We start from the raw sequence: 26,721 nt of genomic DNA, 5'->3' as shown, positions 1-26,721 counted from the left end.
TCCTCTGTGAACAGGAGCTGAGTCAGACATAATGAGTGCTTTCATTGCGGTGAGATGAGATGACGAGGCAGCATGACTTCTGGGCTCAGAGAGGCGGGATGAGGCTGCTTTAGCACCACTGGGTGGCGAGAGGAGACACTGTGTGGGCGTATGAACGGACAAACATAAAATAAACGAGGACGGATGGAAAGATGGCGTCTGAGAGTTACTCTCTTACCTCTTTTTCGGATGTTTGCCGCCATTTCGGGGGACTTTTAAGGCGGTTTTGCCAATGTATATCTTTTTCATGGTTTGCCTGTGTTCCTTCCCTCTCATGTGTTTATAGGTGTCGACCACAGGGAGCCGTCATGTGTGTTAGTTTCCCCAAAGGAGACCAGCTAAGTGTGGCCTGCAGAGATACTGAGTGCTCTACCTGTGTTGACCCTGCCAAACAAAGGAAACACACAGATTTGCAACTATTAGTGATGACGCTTCAACCAGGAATCCTGTCTGAAGGACAAAGTCGATATTGTGCAGTGATAGTCATTTTAATGGCAAAATTCCCCACAGTTCTGTCCTTGGCAGGGAAAGAAAAGCTGAAACAGCATTAAACTCTGCACTAATTTCAGAGTAACAGACCATTTTGAAGCGCTTAAAAGGTTAATATCCACCCTCGGTGTTGTAGGTTCTGGACTAATTTTAGCGTTCTCTATGTGTCACACTGTGCTGTTTCCTGCACAGATACAGGGGGAAGTGAAAATGAAAGTTTCTAAGACATCAGTGGTAAATGTCAAGCTTTGGTTTCAGCCCTTCAGACTTAAAGAGCACCGCCTTCTTTCTGTTTTGCAGCAAAGTTCAACAATCATGTGAGGACAAATCTGCCGAGGGAAAGGTTGGATATATTCCACACCCTGCACCTTTGTGGAATTTAAGTTGGTTCATTGAAATATTACAACTCATTTGTAGTTTTCCCTTAAAGAGGACCTATTAGGCTCATTATCAGGTTCACGCTTCCGCAGTAAGATGATCCAAAATTGGGGAGAAATTAATAAAATCAGCATCCAAGATTACATGATTCCCTGATGTTAGCATTTAGCTTCATGTAGCAGTGTTAGCCACATATTGTAAACTTTTGCAGTAGTGTTCCAGGAGCAGAAGACCCCATAAAGAAATGAGGTGACATCGGCTTGTCTTGAAAGTAGGAAATCATTTGGAAACAGAGTATGCAGAACAGTAGGAGACCTGAAGTTTGTGCTCACAGGGATTACTTTTACATACATGACCCTCATGACAGGGTTTACGCTAGAGTGTTTTTTTGACAGCCAGGATGGCCATTAATATTCCAGAGATCCAGCCATATAGAACAACTACCATTATTAAATAACCATAATAGCCGACATTTCAACAGCAATACAACACTTCAAATTAAATAACTTGAAAAAAAAGCTAAATGACGAAACGGCCGATTAAACAGCATGACTAATCACAAGTTTAGTGAAAGAAGCAAAGGAGGAAAATGACTCAATGTGCCAAGCGTCACCTTAAATCATCAAGCCCACTACCCACTGTGTGGCTCGCCGTGGAGTGGCAAATCCTGGAGAGCGTGATCCATGATGCCATTACCTAACTACACCAAGAACGCTAAGAGGAAGACCGTGACCTCTGAGGATGTGGCGTATGCTCTGAAGAAGCAGGGACGCACTCTGTATGGCTGCGTAAGCGGTAATAAATATCCCCAAATCTGGTCTGCGTACATAAGTTTATATTTAAATTGTCTTGGCAACGTATCTTATAGAATAGTAGGCTATTTAATATGTAGTTAATGAATATATCAATTTATTTGGCATATCTCCCACCAGACAATTTGGCCAACGTCATTATTTAAAACTTTGCCCACGTTTAATATGAACATCTGACACTGTAATATTATATATATGACAGAAGATAAGGAAAAGCATAACAGGTCCTCTTTAAATCTGGGTTTCCCCACCTCATGTATTTCATATTCAAGGACACTGGTATGAATTAAAATGCTTAAAAAATTGGTTTCAAATCAGATGTATTTCTCTATAACAGAATTTTCATGAATAAATAGGAAACAATCAAAGTTAAAAGTTCGAATAGAAACATCAGTAGGTATTATCTATTAAATTTTGACAGTCGTCTGACCATATAACTTAAATAAACAAACCCACACCACACCAGATATTACATATTGATTTAAACATTTCTGACTGACTTGTAAAAAAAATATGTGATGTCACCTTTTTCCATCTGCGCCATGCACACATTAAACCAGTGAAAAGAGCACAGGGAAAAACGTGACAACAGAAATCTCTCATGTGAAACAACTCAAACTGGTCTAAATTTAGCAGGACAAATTCTGCTTTAAAGTTGAATCGAAATAGAAAACATTGTGAAACACTCACTGAGGAAACATTTTAAGGGCCCCTAAAAGAAAATGTATTTGTAGGTTTCAGTTCTGCGTTTATGCTCTTGCTGGACGCAACCCTGTTTCACATCACTGGTGGCTGATGCAACACCTTTGTGACAGCAGATATCAGACCTATCAGTAAAACAAACATCCCATTTCCAGACTTCACCTCCTATATGTCCAAACCCAAATGACATGAACTGACACATCCGCCCAGTCTTGAATGAAAAGAGTTTGACAGGGCCAATGCACCAAAGCTTCTTTTCCAAACATTTCTAGCGTCCCCTCAATCCCACGTGTCTGGATGGCGTCTGCAGCACAGGTGCAGCTGTCAGCCTGCAGACAAATAGTGCGGGTTATTAGATGAGACGGCCCGTCAAAGCTTGATCAAAGCTGCTCTGATCCGAGCGCCGGACTGTCCACTCGGAAAGGAAACAATGACAGGCTGTGCATGAGACTGCAGCAGCCGAGGAAAGCGTCACGTTTCGGATGTTGTACCCGCAGATACTGTCCATACAGTGAAAACCTGATGAGATACATACAGCAACATGTTGATCCACTGACATCCCGTTGTATGTCGGTGATTTATGCTGCTGGCTGAGGAGGCAGGGAGACATGTACTCCTCCAGATGGTGACAGCTCACCACCGCCACTGGAGCCTTCACTCCAGCTGCTCCCCTCTGAGTCATAGCACACCGGCTCTGGATATGTGTGTGTGTGCATGTGTGTGTGTGTTAGAAGTGGTGGGTGTGAGTATGTTGCTGTGCATGTATGAGGCTGTCATTTTGTGCACATGGTAGACGCATACTTGTGTGCATACATCTCTATGTCTTGGCACTTGTGCACGAGTGTGTACCTGCTATTGTGTATGTGTGTGTTTGTGTGCTGCGGCATCAGCTGGGCCCATTCAATCCCTTATTTCAGGGAACGAAATAAAACCAACAGTCTCTATCATAACAGTGAAAAAGAAAAAGGACAGATGCTAGCAACAAATCTCAGGCCACATCGTCAGGTGTCCGCCGTCAAACCGCCAACACACAAACAACTCTCACTCCCTCGCTCATTCACTCGCTTCTTCTTCTTCCTTAAGCGCGATCCTCACACTGCAGCAAAACCATAGACGGGGCTCGCTCAGATGGCGCTGCCTGCCACCCACTCGTGCCACGCTGACATTTGAGAGGAACTCAGAGCATTGAAAAGAAGAGGAAGGGGAGGTGGTAGAGGAGGAGGAGGACATTAAAGTTGGGGAATGGGTAAGAGGGAAAAGCAGGAAGCATTTTGGAGGGGGGGATGCCAGCCAGAGTAGTTGCAATTTAGTCAAAGACAGGAAAGAGGGAGAAGCATCACTAAATTAGAGAGGAAAAGCAAACAGAGTGGGTGTAAAGTTTCCACTGAAAATCATAATTTCTCTTTCTCCTTCCTCTCCTCTCTCCCGCCTGCTCTGTCTATCTGTTTCTCCCTTTCTGCCTTGCTGATCACATCTACCTTGCAGATAGATAGACTCTCAGGAAAAGCCCTTATAAGAGCCCCAGACCTCAGCATTAGAGCGGAGGGAACCCGAGCGGCTGACTCATTCAGCAGCAGCAGAGGAAGAGGGTGAAGAAGATGCTCTCTCTGCCCCGTGTGCCTTCAGATTAACTAAGGTAGCTAACCTGCAGCAGTCACTCAGCCAAATGACAGCATGACTCAACCGCCTCATAGAAAAAAAAATCAACTCTCAAATTAGGGTACTATACTGTGAGTGTGTGTGGGTTTATGTCTCTGCTTCTTTCTCCGTCCGGCATTGATTAACTCGGGAGCAGACAACTAAGTAGTTACACACCAACTACCAACATCATTAGCAGCAGCAGGGGATAATGACCCGCTCAACGGATTTCATGTGCTGCTGATGGCACTCGGCACAGGGGAGTGTGTAATCACGACAACCATCCCGAGAGGATTTTGGGATGAGCGGAAGAGGTGACGGAGGCTAGCCGAGCTGCAAATACAAGCACAAAAATACACACAGTTCTGTTCTCCTCCTGAAACCCAAAAAAAGTCGATACAGAGAACACATAGACTCCAAACATGCACCAGAGCAGGTGTAATCCAGACTGAAAATGGCACTGCCAAAAACACTTCAAAAATCCACGGGGGTTTTGCTACAGGTACCAGTGAGAAGAGGGAGTAAGATCCAAGATGGCCATGTTGAGTATACAAGAATGGGTTTTAAAGGAATGGTTCAGCATTGTGTGCTTTCTTGCTGGGAGTTAAATGAGAAGACTAATAAAACTCATGTCTGTACAGTAAATGTGAATTAGTTTAGCTTAGCATAAAGGCTGAATACAAGGAGACACAGATAGTCTAGCAAAGGTAGCATCTCTGAAGCTCACTGATTGGCACATTGATTTTAAGTTAATGTAGTGGTTCTCCATCCCTTTCCCATTCACAGGTCGTCAATATCAATGCTTTTGGTGCGTTCATTTTGTACTCGGAGGTCGGAAATTCCCAGTTCCCAGTCGGGAGTTTAAACTCGAACGCACCCTGAGATCGGATTTCCAGCTCGGAAACTCGGAGCAACCGCATCAACCCAGACTTACGAATTCAAGATGGCTGCCGATCACATACATAGTGAGTAAACACTCTGCTAAAATACTGTTTATAGCAATTTTATCTTATTTGTTTTACATTAGGTCAGCCTCATCTGCGGCTTTCATCAGTTGCAGTGCATGGTGGTTTTGATGCTGTCTATACTCCGAAAGTGCAAGGGCAACAAAGGCTTTCTTGTGGGCATCCATGTTTTTTTCCGACTTGTCCACAGTCGTCAACTAGACTGCAAAAACTGTTGTCAACTCAGAGGTGACGTCATCCCCACTTCCGACTTCCGACCTCCGAGTACAAAACGAATGCAGCATTAGTCACATCCCTTGGCGTCTCATAATGATGCATAGGGTACCCTTTGGCGTAACACGCAACTGAAACACACTGTAACACCTGGTTAATGCTGTGAAACAGTTAGGTTTAGGTAAATAAACTACTTGGTAAAGTTTAAAATAAAGATAACATTTTGGGTTAAAATAAGTAAGTTTGTTACATAATGTGATGTGAATAGGTCGTGTGAGTCAGTGTTTCCCACAGAAACACAATCTATGTGTGGTGGTAGTTCGTGAAGATGGGGGGGGTGACTTTTTTTGTTTTGTGTTTTGTTTTTTCTTGCCTGTGTGTGTTTGCAACTGTCTGTGACCACTTTCTAAAGCTGGAGGTTTTTGTAGGTCCATGAACGCAGCGCAGGCCGAACTCTTCTTTTATTTCCTTCTGCAGCAGTTTGCAGATTTGAGTCACAAGGTGGATAACTGATCAGGTGATGTAATCACAGCTGATCAGATCAATGGATGAGGGGAACAGCTGTTGGTGACTAAAAGCAAACTTTGCATTCATCGCACTGAAGGTTAAGTTTCACTTTCTGCTCCATCTGTGCCCTCCATCTGTGGAGCAAATAATAACTTAAAGGTATATATATATATATATATATATATACACACACATATATATATATATATATATATATATTTAGTTCAGCTCCAAAAATAGAAATTTTAAACGTGGCGGCAGATGTTTTAATTGTGGCATGAATAAATGAATGTGTGGGGAACATCATTGACTTTTGGTTTCATATGGGCCGTAGGTATGCTAGTGATGTACCATTATGTTAAACCAACATCAACTGAAAGTCTGGTTTTGTTGATGCACCCACCTTTGCTCCCACCCATCCTATGCGGGCCGTCTCTTTATAGTACAGTTAGTGAAGTTAGTCAGTTGGTCTCAGCGTCAGCTACTGCCATGAATGGGTTTATACTGCGTCTCATAAAGCCGCTAAAAGGTGCCTTTAGCGTCAATATGACATGCTGAGGGGCGAGACAAAGCGTTGGAATTGAATTGAACACTCTGGCATACAGAATGGGCTGGGTTCTCAAACTTTTTTTTTGTCATGCCCATGTCAATGCTTAACAATAACTGGGGAAAAGCTGATAAAGGATAAAAGATCCATTTTGAATTTTGGTGAAATAAAAGTGAACATGATATCAGTGTTTTTTCGTTTTCTCTACATAAATTATATTGATCCAACTTTGTTTTACACAATATTTTTTTCTTGATCACTCATCCCAAAGTCAATGGTTAAATGTTTTCATTAAAATTAATAAAATTGTTGACAAAGTGGTTTTGTTGCAAATGTTACTGTAATAATTTAAATTTAAAGATTACTTGCGAAATAACATCTTTAAACATTTTTCAATATTCAAAATATACAGATAAATTCCTAAAGAGTAAAAACAAAGATACTGAGCACTATAAATATGCTATAGTGAAATTAATGTAATTCTCAGTATAAAATCTCCAGTTAATGAAAACCCAAACCTTGAGTTTGGCTTTCTATATGCCAACATTAATAACATATATACAAAATAATAAAAAATGCTGTCACTAAACCTTGTCTCTCGAAAGTGTTTTCATAAATTATTCAAGTTGAAATAAATACAAGTTTGGAGTAGAGGCAAGAAAACCCCCAAGCCATAGGAGCACGTACATACACACACACACACACACACACACACACACACACACGGACCCTAAGCAAATTTAACACATGCACACAAGCACATGCTGTTCTACAAAAAAACAGCATGTGCCTCCAGACAAGAAAATCATGTTACGGCTCCAGTAAATCCTACCGAGAGCTGTCCTAGCAAAGCTCCCGAGACATCTTCCTCCGACCCAGAATCCACACGCTCTGAAACTTCAGCTGAAGCCTCTCACTCCATTTGACACTCAAAAGTTTGAAGTTTCCTGGTGATTACTGCGCGTTCCAAACCAGTGAGTCTGAATTGCTTTAGCGTTTCAATTTTTCCATAAAGTGGAGGGCAAAGAAAATCCCAATTCTGTCCACTCCGTTTCATTCAGCCCTCCTCACAATTTTGGTGTCCGCCTTTTTTGGTTGAACAATTTTCTTAATAAAATAGGTTACTAAATGTTGTGGCATACACAACAACAAGGCCAGTGTTTGCCATCTTTTCAGCCACAACAAAGAGGAGATGGGACGAAGAAGCGCAAGCAGCTTTCAAACGGGTTCAGCTCATTAAAAATAGAACAGACACAAACACACATGTGTGCGCACACATATGCACACACACACACAAAGACGACACACCGCCCACCATCACAACATATTGTTTACGAGTGGAGCTCGAATGGACAGGTAGTGATTAGACACAACAAAGGAACCACCTCTGCAAATCTGCTAGCCTGCAGTGTACCGCTCTGTGTTCTTTGTTTCCATGTATGACTGTGTGTGTGTGTGCGTGTGTGTGTGTGTGTGTGTGTGTGTGTGTGTGCGTGTGTGTGTCTGTCCATAAGCACTGGCCACTTATACACATATAACGAGCGGCTAAGATGTACTTACAGGTCCATCCATGACTCTCAAGAGGCAGCCTAAAAAGCCTCAACTCAGGGATGCATGAATGGAGCTTCTACAAAAAAAAAGGAGACTACACTGAGGAAATATAGAAAGCAATATAGCACTAACAGCTTTCCAGAAAAGCTTTTCCATTAATGTAGTGGCATAAAAAAAAAGATGTGTAATCTGTGACCTCCAGTTTGGGATCATCGCAGGCAAACAAGCAACAGAAATCAGAAAGAAAACATTAATTTATGTGTTTAATTTCCGCTGAGCCTCCCTCACAGTTTGATACTCCTCATTCGGAAGGTCACTGTAATTTTACATTTAAAAGGTTTATGTTTGGTGAGAATCAGCAGCATAACATAATTGTGATTGGCCCCAGTGCAAATATTTCTTCTTGGGCTGTTTCATTGCCCCAAACACAAGCGCATACTTGTGCACACACATACACACAGGCACTCACAACCCCAGGTTAAATGGGGTCCCTAAAGAGCCCCGGAACATAGGCTCTACTTAGGAAGCTGCCCAAGTAGGTAAAATCCAAATTCATATTGGCCAGTGACAGCGCTTGGTCTAACCTGCAAGAGCCTGTACACATTCGTGGCCTCAAATCCATTGTTGTCAATGTAGACACGAGTAAGGCATGCTCAGAAGCAAGAGCAATGCCGTCGTGGCGTGCAAGTGCTCCTAGCTGCCTATTTTTCAGGACACAACGACACCCAGAGCGTTACATCTGTCCCACAATGTAGGACTAATACACTCCTAAAAAACAACACCTGGAGCAAGATCAGCTCCAAACTCTAGATTTCTGGTAAGTAGGCAAAGATAAAGTGCTGGGTATGGTCGCTTAGCAATGTCAGGCACAACTTGCCTCCATGCCCTTCAAAGTTGGCACAGAGTAGGCTTAAGAGTAACACCCAGCTCCCCACCTCACATTGTCCCGGCCCTGATGGCAGCAACAGAACATATACTGATCTGGCAGTACAGGATCAGACGCCTCTCTCGTGTCCTCCACCGGTTTTGCAGTAGCTGATTTCGGGATGCAACATGCTGCTGTCTGTGATCTGCTATCTGCCCTCTTCCTGGCAAAGTAAGGCCAAAATCAGCCGCTGCTGAATGGTGCATGTCAAAACAGCCGCCCTTATTATTGAACTGAAGTGTGTCCCTCTCATCCTGCAAAGCAGCATCTGATCAGCACCACGGACAGCAGCTGGGGCGCCAAATTTATCAACGCTAATCTAACAGCCTGTCCTGGATTCAAACCATCACGGCCTGATTTCTCCAAGCGACGAAAAAATCACCTTCCTACATGGGCCCCTGACAGCTTCTGGGCCACAGTCGATATTAGAATACAGATTTAAAGCAACGGTTGGACATTTTGGTTAGTACATTTATTTGCTTAGAGTTAGATGAGAACATTGTTACCACTCACCATCTGTTCTGTTCATATAAGGACACAGCCAGCAGCTTCTTAGCTTAGTTTAGCACAAAACCTGAAAGCAGCTATGCTGTCTCTGTCTAAAGGTAATGACATGCCCTTTATCAGCACCTGTACAGATCACTAATTAGCACATTATAGCTTGTTTGTTTGACCTGTGCAAAAACTGAAGTGCAAATATGCCAACTTTTGGTTTTAATGGGATTATGTGTATGCTGTGTGTAGGTGTGCTAGCTTTATATTTAGCATACAGACAGCATACAGAATGGTATCTATCTTTTCATCTAACTCTAAGCAAGACAGTGTATTTCTGAAAATGCTGCACTTTTTATTTAATTTAATAAAGCTAAAGTTCTTCTATCAAACAGCTTCCACAAAGAAGGTAATGTGTTGTCGCGGTTTGTTTGTTTGTCTGTTTGTCAGCAGGATTACTGAAAAACTACCTGCCAGATTGAGCGTGGCATGGGCCAAAGAAGAACCCATTAAATTCTGTAGCGAATCCAAATCACAGGGCGGATACACTAATTATTTTTCACTTTCATTAACAGTGCGAGATAAGACATTTGGCCTTGTCAGAATAAATGCCATACATCTTGAAATCCAGTAGGTGATAGTAAAGGTCAAAACACATGTAGCTGCTCAGACTTCATACAGGAAGCAGCTGTACTGAGCTCTTGCTAACAGTGGTGTCATGGGAGAACCGGTACAATTGTAAAACTGCCAACTGAGGTATAGAAACTAAAATATATGCATATCATACAACTCAAAGTACTCTTACTCACATCCAAATATGAATTGTCTGCAATAAAGTCCACCAAAGATATAAGGAAATATATCTAGATACACAGTAGATGAGCTTGCAGATGTCCATACCCTGGAAGATTGGACTGTTGGCCTTGGCAGAGGAGTGCCCTTTCATTTATATATTTTATTGTTTTATGTAAATTTGGAAACACATTTTTTTTAGCATTTTATGTACAGATTAAACAAACAGGAACACGTTAACATGTCAATAGTGAGCTTCAAGTGTGCTAATAGTTTAGTCTAGCTGTGTCTCCCTTAGTTTTATTCTAAGCTAAGTGTCTACTGGTAGCAGATTTATATGACAAAACAGATATGAATGACTGCCAATCTTTCCATCTAATTCTCAACAAGAAAGCAAGTAAGTCTATTTCCCAAAATGTTGAACTATCCTCAATTCCATTAAAAGAAGGGCAGGCAAACTGCAGCTCACAGTCCCTTACATCCCTGCTGCTGGTGTCAGGTACAAACACAAATTTTAAAGGGCATCCTTATTTTCTGTCTGACACTTAAAACTTATGTAACAAATTTTTTAAAGTGGAGTAACATTCTTCCTCTTACAAATGTAAATTTTAATTCACAGGCCACAAAGTCACTCAGGTTTTTTTTTGTTTTTTTTTTGCTGCTACAGCCTTCATTTAGCTTGAGGTGGCTAATATTAGCTAACTTTAGGTAATTATTTTATATCGTATATGTACAGCACTGTAGTTAATTTGCTGCTGTTATGTCTCTATTCCACTTTTATCATTTTAGCTCAATGTGTAGCATTAAGTATTATACTGTCACTTGAAGTCAAATTGGCTTCTGCTCATTTAAAATTTCAATAAATTAGTACTGTCACCTCAGAAAGAACCTGGACTTATCACACACTGTAGATTACTATGTAAAGTCCGAACCTTGAGTTATGGCAGCTGTTATACGCAGCGAAGCCATCAGCCATTAACATGGTCTACGGCTTCACCGTCACGAGGAATAAATCTGACCTGTACGATCTGACCGCTGGTGCTGAAGAGGGCAAAGGGGAGCAGGAATAATGGGGTTGCGATGATAAGATACACTTAATAACCCCCAGAGGAGCTGTCAGTGCGGAGAGCAAGAGGGACCTAGACAGAGAGTGGGAGAGAGAGGCTGAGTGTTCACACCGCAGAGGATAGAAGAGAGCATTAGTCTGTTAGACCAACACTGTCCACTTAAGCAGATCAAAACTAACCTCTAGCCTCTTCAGACCAGCCTCTCTCCCACAGAGCGGATCTAGGCTCCCAGGGTCCTATGTTCCGCAGCTCGATATCCTCTTAATATGGCACATTAAAAAGGGATTTATGGTCTAATCAATTTTTTTCTTTTCAATACGCTCCCCTGGGTCAATATGTTGAAATAATCCATCCAGAGCTTATAGCCTACTGATGTTACACTCCTTGAAACGCAGGCCCTCTAGGACAGTTTTCTTGGATGTAGACACTGAAATCTCTACAGTGGCTGAACAGATTTTAACAATTCAAACTGCAGTTGAGACGTCCATCTACCTTCGCACTTTTGCAGTTTGAACTGTGACGATAGCCCTTACCAATCTGTGACAATGTGTAAATCAAGAGACATATATTTTTAATCTTCTAGGAAGACAGATGTAAAATGTCTTAAGTGTTATATTAAAGAAATACAGATGTGAGGAACATGGGACCTTAGGAACATACGGATAACCCCATTTCTCTCCTACATAACTCCTCTGTATCACCACGTCATCTATAATGAAATAATAAGTAGATGCCTAATTCATCTTGAGTGATACAGTGGCCAAACTGTTTAATATTTGTGGTTTTTATATTAATTAGCAACTGGTTTGTCATTTTCGAAAAACACTTATTCACTTTCTTGCCTAGCGTTAGGTGAGAATATTGACCTTACTTTTAGGGCTGTGTTCGAAGTATAACGTAAAATCGAGTATGTAATACGATCACACTGCATAGTACGTGGAGTTTTTGTACACGAGAAATGCCTGATGTAGTTAGATTTTCCGAATGTAGCGTCAATTAAATTCTGGGTGAAGTGGGTGAAATGCGTAAGACCCTTACGACCTGATTTTGTAGAGGTATCGCGCAAAAGACCCTGTGATATGTAGTCCAGCAAACCTCATTGACTGCTATTCTAATTCGTTTTTTTCTTTAATCCCTCTTCAAGTCTCCCTGACACTTAATCTCTCCCAAAATGTTGTTAAATTGTGAAAAAAATGAACAGTGGGAGAAACTACTTTGTTTATTGTAATTTATGTTTTGCTTTGTAAACTGCTGTCGGAAAAAAAAAAAAAAAAAAAAGAATTTCTGTGTGACCTTCAGCTTACGTTACATTCCTTAACTGCTCCACAACGTCTCTTAAGACTGTGCAACGGCCCGCAACAGAATTTTGAGCCAGGAAAAAAAGCTGTTAATGTGCCAGTTTATTAAGTTTTAACATTTTTTTCAGGTGAGAAAGTATACCGTGTTAGTTTATTCAAATTACGCTTGTTTGGGAGACAGTTCCTTTCCAGAGACAGTTTCTTTCCGGCAGCCATCAGCAAACTAAATAAAACAAACATTAAATAATGTTTATTACTGCCAGTCTACCATCCACTAGGCACTTTGCTGCACTTTAAATATTTTTTTATTTTTTTTATTTATATTTATTTATTTATTTATTTATTGCATTTTATCACTCACTGAATGTCATGTGTCTTGTGTTTGTATGTTCTTTGTAGTGTTGTCACGATACCAAAATCTTTGTTTTGGTACCAATACCAATATGAATTTCGATACTTTTCGATACTCTTTGGTACTTTTCCTAAGGAAAAGTCCTTTTGGATACAAACCTTTAGAACAATAAATAGTAGGGGTTTAACAGTACCAAAAAAATCATGGTTCTTTAAGTACCTCAGTACGGATGTCACGGTTTGGTAACTCAAATGTTCCACCAAGTTTGTGTTGTCTCGTGTTGTCTCCCTTTGCGAGGCAGACTTTCTCTTGTCTTTTTTCACGTGCGCCAGCTGCGAATGTTGATACAGATGTTGTCATACACACCACTTGCGCAATCTGTGCTCCAATAGGAACAAGAAAGGCGTTTGTGTGCATAATTGAGTAAAATAAATTAACTAAATTAATGAATTGAATCAGTTTCAAAGTACCAGTATTTTTCAAATGCAGTATAGTACCGTTTGGAATACTCTAGTACCGTGGTACTATTTTAATACCGGTATACCGTGCAACACTAGTTCTTTGTTAGACTGAATCACTTAAGTGTCAAAACTAATTTCCTTGTATTCCTATACAATGACAATAAAAGCTTTCTAGTTGTAGTTCAAAACTTTACTGTGACGTTTTAGGATGGTCAATTGATACAGTCATGTTGCCTGAGTGTGAACAGTCTGCTGGTAATGGCATACTTAATCGTTCATTTAGTTGTTAGTACACGGTACATACAGATTGAGTACATATAGGCAGTGCATTAGTGTGCAATTCCACACACAGCCTTATATCTGGACATTAAATATGAAGCTACCATCTGCAGCCAGTTAGCTTAGCTTAGCATAAAGCCTAGAAACAGTGGGAAAAATCAACACATATCTCTTTAGCTTGATCTTTACAAAAACTAAAGTGTGAAAATATCAAGTTGGTACTTTAATTTCCTGAAGTCTCCGCTGGTTGCCTAGACAACAAAACTCAAAGAAGTCACAGTAACTTGATGTTTTTACACTTACGCTTACCAAATATAACATGTTCATTAGTGAGCTTTAGAGATGCTGGTAGGCGTATTTCATCACTGTCAGAGAGATCAAAGCTAAATGTTTCCCCGTTCCCTGTCTTTATGCTAAGCTAAGCTAACTGTCTCCTGGCTGTAGCTTCATAATCAACTGACAGCTGTGAGAGTGGCATTAATCTTCTCATCTAACTCCCAGTAGGGAAGTGAATCAGCCTAATTCCAAAAATGTCAATCAGTGTCTTTAAAAGGAAACACTTGAATAAGTGAGAAGAGTGACAACAAACACAGATGGCTCCGCACAGGGTAAGAGGGGTCAGTGAATGGTTAAATGAGTATGACAAAGATGTGAATCATGTGCTGTGGCCTTCACCACCTGATCTCAACCCAGCTGAACACCTGTTCTGAAATAAATGTGAAATGATCAAAAGCTTCAGACAACAGCTACTAAACTGATTTTGAGGTGAGGTTGTTTCATTAAATTGAGCACTTTCTTTTCATCCAAATCTTTTCTCGGTGACTGTGGTGATGTTCAATAATTTGAACTTTTGTAAATATTTATTGGCAGGCTGCAAAGTGTAAAGCAACATTTGATGCCGCACTGCATTACTAAACACTTCCATTTGTCTGTCCTGTCTGTGTAATGGTGGTGGTTTAAATGATGAATACTGACGATTTGAAATTTGCATCCTGAATCTCATTATTTAAGATCTTAAAACCCTTAAACTACGCCAAAGTTTTGTTTTCTTGTCAGCCAAGGACGTAATTTCCTCATCACTCTTTCGGAAAGCAGCGTTCAATTTTGGGCTGTCAATCACCCCAGCAGAGCAGCTGTCACTTGCTTTTTTCAAGTGGTGTCAGTCTCATTTCTAAAATAGAACACTTTAGCATGAGATTAGTTTTTGACATTTGCTTGAATATTCATGCAACACTTTTTTAAAAAAACTCTCGAAAAACTTTCAATCTGTTCATCCGACCGAAGTCTGCTCTGCTCTGGAGCGCCCTGCTCCAGTGTGTCTCCATGTAAAATTTACATCTCTATCTCCGCCACGGGGCCCCCGACGCAAAAGCCCGGCCACGAGAGGGACAGAAATTGCGAAAGAGAGAGCGCAAGAGAGGGGAAGAGATTTCAGGACATTTCATCACTTCGACTGGAAGGCGTCTCGAAGATGAGATGTGGGGGTGGGTGGGTGGGATGTAGATGTAGGGTCAGGCTGTCAGGTAGATCCAGCTTCATGTTTAACCTCATCACGGCGGCTTCAGAGGCCACAGGTGACCTTGTTTCCTATTCAGCAAAGAGCTAGGAGAAAAGGCGCAGGACTACCCCCTCTTATCTCGGCAGAGCTGCTATAATTCAATTAAAGCTGTGACACAGAGGTGAGGACAATTGATGCCTGATATTGGAGAAACACCCCGTCAGATTAATTACCCCCTCATCGGCTGGTTAAACGGCTTTTGAACTGTAATCTGCCTGAAATCGTAATAATACCATCGGTAATCGAACACAAAAGGGAAAGCTCGGGATCTATTTCCATCTGTGCCGGATTAATAATGGTTCATTAGTAATAGTATCAATTACAACGTGTCTACTGTAGGACAGTGAGGTAAAAAGGAGAGCAAGAGGGAGAGGAGGGGAGAAACTGCAAAAAGAAGCAGAGCCTTTCCTGCATCTCGTCATGTTTGCTTTGCTGCTTTAATTCCCGTGCAGCGCAACTTTAATCAGAAAAGTGGGTGAGCACTTCTAATGTTTTTAATGAGCTCATCAAAATCTGTTTATGCAGGCATGTAAAGGCATCACTTCAGTTATCAGCTAGGATTTCTGAGAACATTTGAAGCTGTCAGGTTTATTTAAATACATAAAAATCAATGATTAGAGCCACTATTCCTTAGGTGCTCGCAGTGGCAAAGCAGCGCTGCCATGCAGAGTAATTAATCAGTGTTATAGGTGCATTCCGACAGGTGACTGTCTGAAATCATGCAGAAGAAGATGTATAAGAGTCAAGGATGGACATTTTTACGAGCATAACACATTCAACACTAATTAAAAAGCACTCTTGATTGATCCCGGAGAGAAAAAGCTTTTACAGTAACGCCACATATACACTGCAGTGAATTTTCAAGCCAACAGATTCCCTGCGTACAACCACCAGCCTTGTTCTGCAACAACAAAACATCCTTTTATCTTTGACAAACTATCAGAAAAGCAGATCATTCCTAACAGCACTGCATCAGCGCACGGAGAGCACGAACTGACACACATCACACACAGATGTGTACATACACACACACACACGTTTACACAGACACAACCAAGCCAGCTTTGTAATCCAAATCAAAGATGCAAACGGCGAGGCAGTACCTTCCGCTCGCGCAGAGCTTCATCCTGGAGACCGAGAGATAAAAATCCTGCCGTCTGAGCCTCGCCGGGGAAATGGAGAAAACCCCCCTCTATATGCTATCTGGATTGGCTTACCCAGCTCTCCCTTGAAGCTCAGAGAAACCCCACCACATGCACACCACACCACCACCGCTGCCACCGCCGCCGCCACCTCCAGCACCACCACGCCACTCCAACAGCAGCAGCAGCAGCAGCTGAGCCAGGAGGGAAGACAGAGAGGGAGTGAGGGAGAGAGACTGTGCAAGAGTGGAAAGACAGAGAGGAAGAGTGGGAGGGAAGGAGCTTAAAGGAAGAAGACAGGGAGAACGCGGGGGCGTGATGATGGAGCGCTGAAAGATATGTGCAGAGAGAGAGAGAGAGAGAGAGAGAGGGAGAGAGAGAAGGGGAGAAGCTTACCTGATAGTGTCTATGTTGTTCATGTCTTCGTCAGGCACCTAAAGGAAATGACAGCACGTTAGTGGAGGGGACCCATAAAACTGGCCCGGGTGCTGCCAAGTAGAGCATCGCTGCAGCACAAACAGAAACAAAACATACATATTCAGCAGGCACGCTCTCTGTTTCCCCCTCTGTTTTTGTTTATGTTTCTTCCCCCCCTTCTCCCTTCCCTTCCCTTCCTCTCGTCCCTGCTCTCTCATTTGCTCCTCTCCCTCCACTCTATCTCTGCTCGTGAGAAAGCCCTCATCAGGCTGTCTGCATCTGCGCTTACTTGAGGTGAGAGGAGAACAATCATATCATACCAAGAGTGTGAGGGCAGAGAGTGAGAAGGAGAGGGGAAAGGAAAGGAAGGAAGGAGGGGAGGGAGTGCGGAGGGAGAGCGGAAACCTCCATTGCAGCCAGACTGCAGATACATGGCATGCCCCCCCACGAGGGATACTGGCAGCAACTCAATATCCTTGTCTAGGTGCTGAATCGGAGAAAGAAGAAGCAAAGACGGAGAGGGAGAGGAGAGGAGGGGGGGTGTGGAAAGAGATAGAGAAAGGAGGGAGAGAAGAGGGGGAGGTGAGGGGGAACAGGTGGTCCAATCTGTTGAATCTTACATCTCAAGTCCCAGGCTGTTAGGGAGAATACGTTTCGTACAGTTCTGCTGCTGGCCCTTTTTCTGATGGTGATGAATTATGCATCATTCCCCCAGTATTCTCGTCTTCATTGAGCTTTAGGGTGCAGGCCTGATCGACTGTGGCAACCGTGCCGTTGCGTTACCGCGTTTGATGGCTCGGTGAGCGCTTGAAAGCTGGCATAACCATCAGTAGTTAGGGGAGGGACTCAGGCACGCCTGCAAGTGTCGTTAACGAAGGAGGCAACCGTTGCAAACACATTACTTGATCTCCAGGGTCAGCGAGAAACACAACCAGGTCAGAACACCAATAAAAACACGCTTTTAAGCCGTGGGGGGAGGCTCAACGAATCAAGTTTGCATCTTCAGCGAGTGCACAGCTGAAGGTCGTGTGCCTGTGAAGAATGTTTCGTTACTGCGCTCACACAAGTACAAGGACTCGTGTGAGGAGATGAAACTTTGCAGCGACACACACACACACACACACACACACACACACACAGAGACACTCACACACTACACCGAGATGAACACCAACAGGCTCACATGCCTGCCTCTCTCAGCCCCCACACCACCCACCTTTTTTTCCAAGCAGTTGCTAAGGTGACGGCAAAGGCTGAATTTTAATCAGACAATAAATTAAGGCAATGTGATCTTCTCCTTTATTATTAAATGGCAGCAGTACCACTTTCCGAGATCTGTCAAGTATGTTTTGGGTTCGCGGAGGAACACTGACAAACTGCAAATTAAAACTCTTCGTAAACAGTCCAGGGAATGCAAAACAGTCATATTTGTGCCAAATAATAAGATTTTATGCTTTTAAGCAACTGAAATAATACACTTTGAAACAAGAGCAGCACAGCCAGATGGATTATAATCCACCACTGAGATGAACATCATGCTGAGAGTGCCAATACACTCACTTTTGATGCAGTAATTGCTAATTGAGTCCTCAGGCCTGTCTCCCCGTGACACGCTGCTGTAACTCTGGGGAAACCACTGGTTGCTATTCCTAAAGAAAAACAGGTTCTCTGCATCCACAGCCACTTAGGCGAGGTTATGTCTCAAGCTGAGCAAATCATGGATGTCACACAGTAAACGCCGGCAAGGGGGCTGAGTCAGTAAATGACTGCACTGTTCGGTTCGGATAGTGTGGAGGAGCCGCTGATGGGCAGAATTCTAATCAGCACGCACCCATAAAAGCCTGCTCACTGGTCAGCGTGAAGCACCGCTCCTGTGCACACTCACAGACACAACATCATCATAATCATCATAACAACCTGTGGATCAGCTGAGTGGTAGCATCTCTGTGTGGATCAGCGGAATAACTTACACACTGAGTTTAAATTAGTTTTTTTTTCTCCATAAAGACAAGATAATTAAAATGCAATATATGATTGTCTGGCTATTAGGAAACAGTGCGAACAAGCTGTAAACACAACACAGACGTATCATCGCCATTTAAGTTGATATGATGAATGTGTTGGTTAACAGTTGTTTATTTACACATCCAGCAGAAACGGAGCAACGTTAGCCAGGTTTCTTTTTTCCTCCCAATTAATTTTCAAAACTTTTCCATAATTTATTCCATTCAATTACTTTATTCAAGCAATTTGAAATGGGTAGGCTTATATAGTGATACAGCTATACATTATTAAACATGCCCTCCCTTGTTAGACATTCCTGCCACTAACTGGCTTCATATGGTCACTGCCAACAGGCCAAGCCGGGGCATACAGGTACTTCTCAAATCGTCAATGCCATGCCCATTTATGGGGGAAAGAAAACTGAAGATCATAGATGTCAATAAAATTTGATGTGTGGTTGGATTATAATTTTCATTCTCAGTGTGAAAGCCTTGGTTAACCCGCTACACAACAGCTTTTCAGCATTTTTTGTTTCTCTAAGTGACAACGCAATTCATTCCCCCAAAAGGGGGCGTAGCCTTGGGGTTGATGCAATTTACTCTTCGTTGATGTATCATGTGATTTTAAATTAGTAATACTAGAAATGTATTTCACAGGATACACATATTTTGGAAATTTTATGAACATATTTTAAACAATCGCCAAACAATGTATATTCAAACCTTTTCCATAACATTCTGTTAATTTCAAAAACCATTTCCAGGCCTTTTTCTGGCCATGAATCCTGATTAATATTGGCTCTCCTTATAGCTCTGTTTGGGTGAACATTCTTCACTTTGTTCACCAGCTAGTCAATAACTTTGCCTGCTGAGCAAGTAGCGTGCAGTGAATGTTTAAATATTATTCTTTAGAGCTTTTATTGCCTTTCTTATACGGCAGCTAAAGAGTGATAGGACAGAGGCGATGAGAGAGAGGTGCTGACACACAGCAAACGGCCCGCAGGTTGGAACCAAACCCACGCCACTGCCAAGGACTCAGCCAACATGGGGCACGCACTCGACCAGGTGATGTAGAGGTCACTCTGCAGCAAATTTTTAGAGCTTCTCTACTAAAAACAGCTGCCTGCTGCGGCCAAAAACAACACTGACAAAAGCAGTAAGAGTGAGCCAAAACTGTAAATACAAACCTAATAGACTGCATTAGAGAAGGAACAAGGAACTGTTTAACATGTCCATTTCTTCCTGTACCTTTTTATGCTCTGAATAATGACGCAGAAAAGCACAAGAAAAATCAAGAACAGCTCACTCATCTCATCCAAAGACTCAATTTATTCAGACAGCACTTCAAACTCTGTGAGAAACTACTTCTGCTCATGAATACACGCTTATAGGAGGCTTCTTTCAGGGTGTATACATCCACTAGCATGTGTCACGTGTATGTAAGTATACTAACACTGGAATATGAGCAAAAATGCATATGTGTGGATGTATCTATGACAATATTCCTACCGTATTTGTTTCATGTATTTGCAGTGGTGGAGAAACTCGGATCCTTTAACAAAGTAAAAGTAAAGTACCAATACAGCAAGGATACCACGTGAGGAGTTTAGAAGAAAAAACAACAACACTATTTTGGCCGTTAACATCTCATAGACATCTGAAATGTCTACACACTGCTTTTTGTAAGAAGCCAAAAAGGTTGAAAAGCACCAATGTCATCTTTAACAATGTCTTGTATTCTAAAAGCTTGTTAAATTATTCATTGTTTAACATCTACACCTTGAAAGTAACTAGTAACTAAAACTGTCAAACAAGTGTAGTAGAGTAGAAAGTACAATGTGTCTCTCTGAAATGTGATGGAGTAGACATATAAAGAGTTTAAAACAAAACCCCAGACTGCATTTGACAAAGAACTAGTAACTTTATGGCTTGCCTTTTTCTTCCTGCACCTCTTTAAGCTCTGAAAAATAGCACAGAAAGGCCCTAGAAAAATCAAGAACAGCTCACTCAAATCATCCAAAGACTTGATTTATTCAGGCATCACTTCAAACTCTGCGAGAAACAATTTCCGCTCCAATCATAACATATGTTCCGAGGCCTGGCTTTGATTAAAGACTGGGATGACTTTCATCACTCACCATGTTGATGCCCCTGGGCAGAGAGGCAGATCTGTGGGGGTATCTGGGGAAGTCACCGTGAAACTCCAGGAAGGGACTCTTCATTTCAAACCCTTCACAGAACTGTGGAGGAGGCGGAATCACATTTTTCTCGTCTATCTCCAGCAGTGGCGGCGTCTCTGCTTTTATCTCCAGGTCCTGTGGCTCGTTGCCCCTCCTCACAGCGTCAATGTCCGTCTCCAGATAGGTTTTCTGTGCCGGGTCAAAGGGAGCCTGCTCTTCTTGGGTCTTCTCCTGCTCATATAAAGAGCATTGCTGTTGGGCCATTGAGCAGGGCAGCCTGGGGCTCCACTGTGTTGCCTCTTTAATCTCGTCTTCGGACTCGGGTGGAGTTGTGGTGGTGAAGCTGGAGGGGAGGACTGGTTTCCCAAATGCCTGCAGGCTGTTTGAGTCGAGCACGTTGGATGTCACTTCATCCAGGAACTGTGAAAACTTCACTTTGGCTACAATCTTCTCCTCCAGCAGACACTGTAGTTTTACACTTTCAGCGCTCTGTGCCGAGCCCCTCCCCTGACACAGCCCTTCCCTCTCTGGCCATGCGTGGTGTTGGTTGTTGTGGTTGCCTCCACCCTGCTCCACTTGTGGATGAGATCCACTGGAGGGACATCTCGCAAGCTTCCCCCAGCTTCTCTCTTTTCTCATTCGATTTTGAAACGCTTCCTGGCTTTGCTTCTTGATAGAGCTGTGCAGGAGGCAGGTCACCCCTGAGCTCCAGCTGTACAGGCTGCCCGTACCATCACTGCTGCCTCCTGGGCTGCTGTTGGGAGCACTGGGGCAGGATGGCTGGCTAAGGGAGGACTGGTTGTAAGAGGGGCCCAACAACTCCTCCAGCCAGACCTGATCTTTAAAAGCTTCAGGGGAGGCCCAGGATGTTGGCGACGGCTGTTCCTGCTTTGCTCTGCCTCTCTGGGAGAGGACACAGGCCATGCTGCTCGTCCCGTCCATCAGCTTGAGTCCTGTCTGCATGGATGTGTTCCTTCTCTAATTGTTGCAGCTGGCGGATGATCCATGGTCCGGTGGACAGCCCCAAATTTAAAGAGTTCTACCCCAATCCTGTCTCATTATTGTGCAAGCCTGACCTAGAAGAGATCCAATACATTTCACTCTAGGCTGAACAGATGGCCTCCTTTAGTGCCAGAATAACCCCCTGCTATGTCAGGCAAGGACATCCTTGACTTAAAATTTAATGCAGAGAATTGCAAAGACGTCCTGTTAGGTCAGCGTAACAAAACTAACACAGATTTTTTAATATTTGCCCACAAACAGCATAATATCCCCCCTGTCTTCATTCAGAGGCCAAAGTCAAAGACAGTGAAAATCACAGCTTCTCTGCCGTTAATCTGCAGAAGCTCCAGGTTCTTGTTTAATGAGAGGGAATTTTAACACAATTGTAGCAAGTGTCTCTGCTAGTTGAGCAGAGCTTACTCCGAGGGTGCTGTTCTTAATTAGCCCGTCTATTGATAGCAGAGCGGGCGAAGCTTTTTCAGCTTTTTCCAGGTCAGTGGTCGTAGAAAAACATTGATCTGACAGAGCGCATGACACACAGACACACAGACTAATGGACGGGCTTGTCGAGTAATGGATTACGGTGATCTTGTCAATATCTCTCATTAACAAAACAGCGGTGCTCATGAAAGAACTCTAAGACATACTATATGTTTGAAACGGGCCTTTTATTGTGGAATAATGGCCTGCTCTCTCCCCATGCCTCAAGTTTTATGCAAAACTGTTTCCTGGCTGTTGCTGCATTCGTAATGGAAATATTAAATTATCTTTTTTACTCAAAATGTCAAACTAATCCTTTATGGAAATTAGGTATTACAGATAAACTATGCAAGAACTGTAGGCTACTCTTTTGTTAACAGTATCGCCAGCAAAAGTGAAATTGAAAGCCAACCCCTGCTTTGTCTACCTGCTGATTTGCCTCGCTATATTTGTGTTTCTTTCAGCAGTGTCCACACATTTGAAGCTTCCTCTTCGTGGCGTGCCACTTATTGTCTGGCACCTGGTCGCTACCTTTTTAGAAAGTCCTGGTCTCACCTGCAAGCTGTGTCCAGGAACATCACAAACTCAGCAAAATAAGAAGAAAACGAGAGTTACACTTCATGGTTATATGCTTCCACAAACAAGCTGCAGTTAGAGTTTACATCTATGTCTGTCCTGGCTCATATGGAGCCATGACAGTAGACAATGCTTCAAATGTTGCGACAAAGAGGATGCAAATTCTGAAACATTGATTCTTCACACACATCTTCCTCCCGGCAGCACAGACAATCTAAATAATCAACACAGTTTCAAGGTGGTCATTAATTCAGTATCTGACCAAATGTCTCCCCTTCTGTCCCTGAGTTATGACATTGAATAACGGCCAGAAAAGTGTTTTTACAAAATATTATGATGTCCCAGTGTAGCTGACCTTTGACCTTTTGGATATAAAATGTCATCACTTTGTCATTTTATCCTGTTAGACATTTGTGTTGCTTTTTTGTGAGGTCACACTGACCTTTAACCACCAAAATCTAATGAGTTCATCCCTGAGTGGATGTTTGCGGCAAATTTGAAGACATTACCTCAATGCATTCCTCAGATATTACATTCACAAGAATGGACAGACAACTCAAAAACATAATTCCTCAAGCCGCAGCTGTCACTGGTGCAGAGGCATAATAACAAAATACAGGCAGAGGCCAGAGTCTCTGCAGATAAATACACCGCCACACACTTCTAGTGGTTCATAAGTGATGACTGAGAGGTTTTACTTCTTACATTATTTTTTAGAAAAATCCTGCATAGCATAACTTCAAATAAATGTTCTTATCAGTAGTTCCGCAATCTGAAATCTCTTTCTATTTCACACATACAGTACATCTTACAGTTTTTTATGAGCATGACTTCTGTCAGTGAAACACATTGATAAGATCACTGTAATCCATTACTCAACAAGAGTCCTGAGATAATTGCTTCCTGGCAACAGCTCCATACTTGGTATTGATCTCATTGATCTAACTCTTAATGAGAAAGTGAATAAGCCTGTTTCCTGCAACTATTTCTGTAAATTAAATACATTAAATGTGCTCATGTGCTCAATATATCCTAATACAACGGTTTGTAAGATATCTTCAGAAAATGCACATACAACGGTTCATATGGTATCTAACAAATAAGCACCTCATCAATGCCATTGTCATGTTATGTACTTAAACTTAGATACTAAAAGTAAAGTTACTAAAGTTAGGTTTAGGCAAGGAATCATAATATTACAAAAAAAAATAATAACACATCAAACTTATTTAGCACTTTTCAGCATCCTCAAAGACGCCTTACATAAAGTAGGATTTAAAAAAACACAGACAGGTAACATACTTAATTAAAAGTTGCATAGGTTAGGTTTAGGCAATTAAAGTTAGGTAGGCTTGGTTTAGGAAAAAGACACATGGCGATGACGTATCTTAAAATAACCCAAAGTTAACTTGGTTTCACACGAGACACAAACAATGGTCTCCTGAGGGAAAGTTGTGTGTTTATCTGATGCACTACCCAACCTGCCTCCTTATGCAGACTTTCACTCCTTATACTACTTCCTTCTTTACTCCCGACAGCACATTGGTCACGGGATGGCAGCCTTTCCCAGTTATGTGGGTTATATAAAAATTCTGGTGCATTGACTTTCATAGGTATACATACGAACTGTGCATAAGAACAGCACACAGTCATGCACACACTTATTACCAGGAACTACAAAATGTATAGTTTGCTAACTTAATCGACTGCGGCTGCTGTCACAGTTTCACAGTTTGGGATGCTTCGGTTTCTTCTCCTCATTCTTAATTCAATCATCTCCTGATATGCATGCAATCTGTATCATGGAGGCAGCTCTCACATACCGAGGCATGTATTCATATGGGCATACTCTAGCTCTGATGTTCATCAATATTCAGGTGGTTACATAACTGCATTGATAACACCTCACTTAGTCTGTGCATGGGAGGACTGACAGAGATCAGGATTGGCAAGTGAGTGGCAGCAGTTTGACAGAAATTAAATGCCACATACCAAACCAGGCTGGGTGGGGCCTCCTTAATGTAAGCTCCTATTCTAAAGCGTGAGTTAAAAATAAATGTCCGTATGAAATCTGAAGGCTCATTAGTCCTCTAGAATATGCAACAGGAGACACAAACAAACGCAGCATCCAGCATTTCAGCTCATGCTGTGTGTAACAATGTACAGTCTATTCCTCTGCAAAAAACAGCAGTAAAGATTTCTTAACCCGACTAATCTTTAATATTCCGAGCCATTATGATCTAATTTGATGTCTGAGCATAAGACCACAGAGGACACCTTCAACTTGTCTTACTTATACAGTCTTTCCCCCAAGTCTTCCACTTGGATCAGACAGGGATAATATACTGTACGGTGCATCTTGTCATGCAGGAGCCAGACTGTTTCGGTCCCCAGGGGTATCATTAGCGCTGCATCTGATATGTAGGGTTTGAGCCATGGCTGGGTGGCCTGTTGTGCGCATGCGTTCCTCCAGACTGGGGCCCCACACCCTGCCTGCTTCTACAGCCCAGCCGGCTTGCAGGACACCCAAGGGACCACCCTGTCTGGAACCAAGGAGGAGCACCAAGCCTTCAGCACCCAGACATACAGTATATCTATATCATTTTCTCTCCGCTCCATCCCGTTTCCCCTCTTTCTTCAGGCCGTCTCCATTGTGCTGCCATTTCTCACCATTTTCAGACTTTCCAGACAGGCTCAGGCCTCTTCTATGATGAATGTCTTTAATAATCTCTTTTCAATCTCAGGAGGAGGAGAGGGGTGGGAGCCAATTTAGAACTATCGCCCTGACGGGAGAGACTGTCAGCCCATGGCTGCCCAGAGGTAATGGTGCTGAAATGGATTCCTGCTACAAGCGCAGAGGTGGAGATAATTGGTGATGCTTGCTTGCTCAGTGGTTGCACTGCGCTTTTCCTTGCTGGATAGTTGTGTCGCTGCCTGGCTGGGCTGAGCCTCTGCAGGGGCCACAGTTTTCTGCGTCCCTTACTAAGCCTGCAGAGCAGACTAAATGCCACAGCTGATCAGCTCCGGCCACGAGGAAGTATGGCTTTGTGCCACTCAGCTGTTACTATGGCAGTGTGTTTCATCTCTGCCCGGGCTGCCCTTCTCATCTCTCTCATCTGTACACATCACCTCATGCTGAACACTGGCGGGACAGGAGGTCAGTTTGATGCGTCTCAAAATGGCAAAAGCCACATTAACTCATGGCTGAATAACAGCAGGAAAACAAAACATATATCAAAGATGGCAGTGACAAAGAGCAGGCTGATCCCTTCCACACATGGCAGATAGATCTAAGAAGAAAAAGTGATTTTCTATTTCCACACTGCACCATTTAATATTTTTACCCAACAGACTGATAAAATGTGTCAGTGAATTAATAGCTTGTCTGAGAGGAACAGAAGGCTCAACCTAAAACTTAAAGCAACGTGCTATCAGTAGAGCGACGCGGGAAAGCAGCGATTGATTTCAGATTGTTGGAAGCATTTTCAGAGAATCACTTAACCTGTTCCCATTTTTAGGTCTGCATATTGGATGTTCGCTTACTGACTGTGTCTTGTACCTTTGCAGAGCTTGTCAATAATGGCTAACAGGTGCACTTGTGAAAAGCCAAGATGAGGAAGCAGCGTGTCATCAGATGCAGCATCAGTAATCCATCTCATGCAGAGACACTTGTCAATGCCTCCGGACCTGTGGGGTCGCTTTCAGAGAGCCACACTGTGCAATCAAATGAGAATGGGCTAAATTGAATAAGGGCCAGCTCATTCTGGAGGTGTAGAGATAGGTTTCCTGGGATCCCTGCAGAACACACAGTAAGGTCTGCAATAACATCAGTCAGACAGCAATTACAGAAGCACAT

General features: G+C 42.6%; 1 protein-coding gene across 2 annotated transcripts in view; it reads right to left on the bottom strand.

Moving 5' to 3' along the window:
- The window catches only part of si:dkey-174m14.3 (uncharacterized protein LOC563117 homolog), a 57,753-nt gene that overhangs the window by 24,514 nt on the left and 6,518 nt on the right, over positions 1-26,721 (bottom strand). Inside the window, exons 1-2 of one of the 2 annotated variants that reach the window (XM_050058318.1) lie at positions 16,169-16,328; positions 218-423 (exon numbers count right to left, since the gene is read on the bottom strand). In XM_050058318.1, the coding sequence (XP_049914275.1) occupies positions 218-315 (98 nt within the window). In that variant the 5' untranslated portion in view covers positions 316-423; positions 16,169-16,328. Of the gene's footprint in view, positions 1-217; positions 424-16,168; positions 16,329-16,603; positions 16,642-26,721 lie in introns of those variants that run through there. The other variant, XM_050058319.1, reaches the window with a different exon arrangement.

This window comes from Epinephelus moara, chromosome 12 (assembly GCF_006386435.1).
Source record: "Epinephelus moara isolate mb chromosome 12, YSFRI_EMoa_1.0, whole genome shotgun sequence".
Classification (NCBI taxonomy): domain Eukaryota; kingdom Metazoa; phylum Chordata; class Actinopteri; order Perciformes; family Serranidae; genus Epinephelus; species Epinephelus moara.
This window is presented reverse-complemented; position numbering and strand designations above follow the sequence as displayed.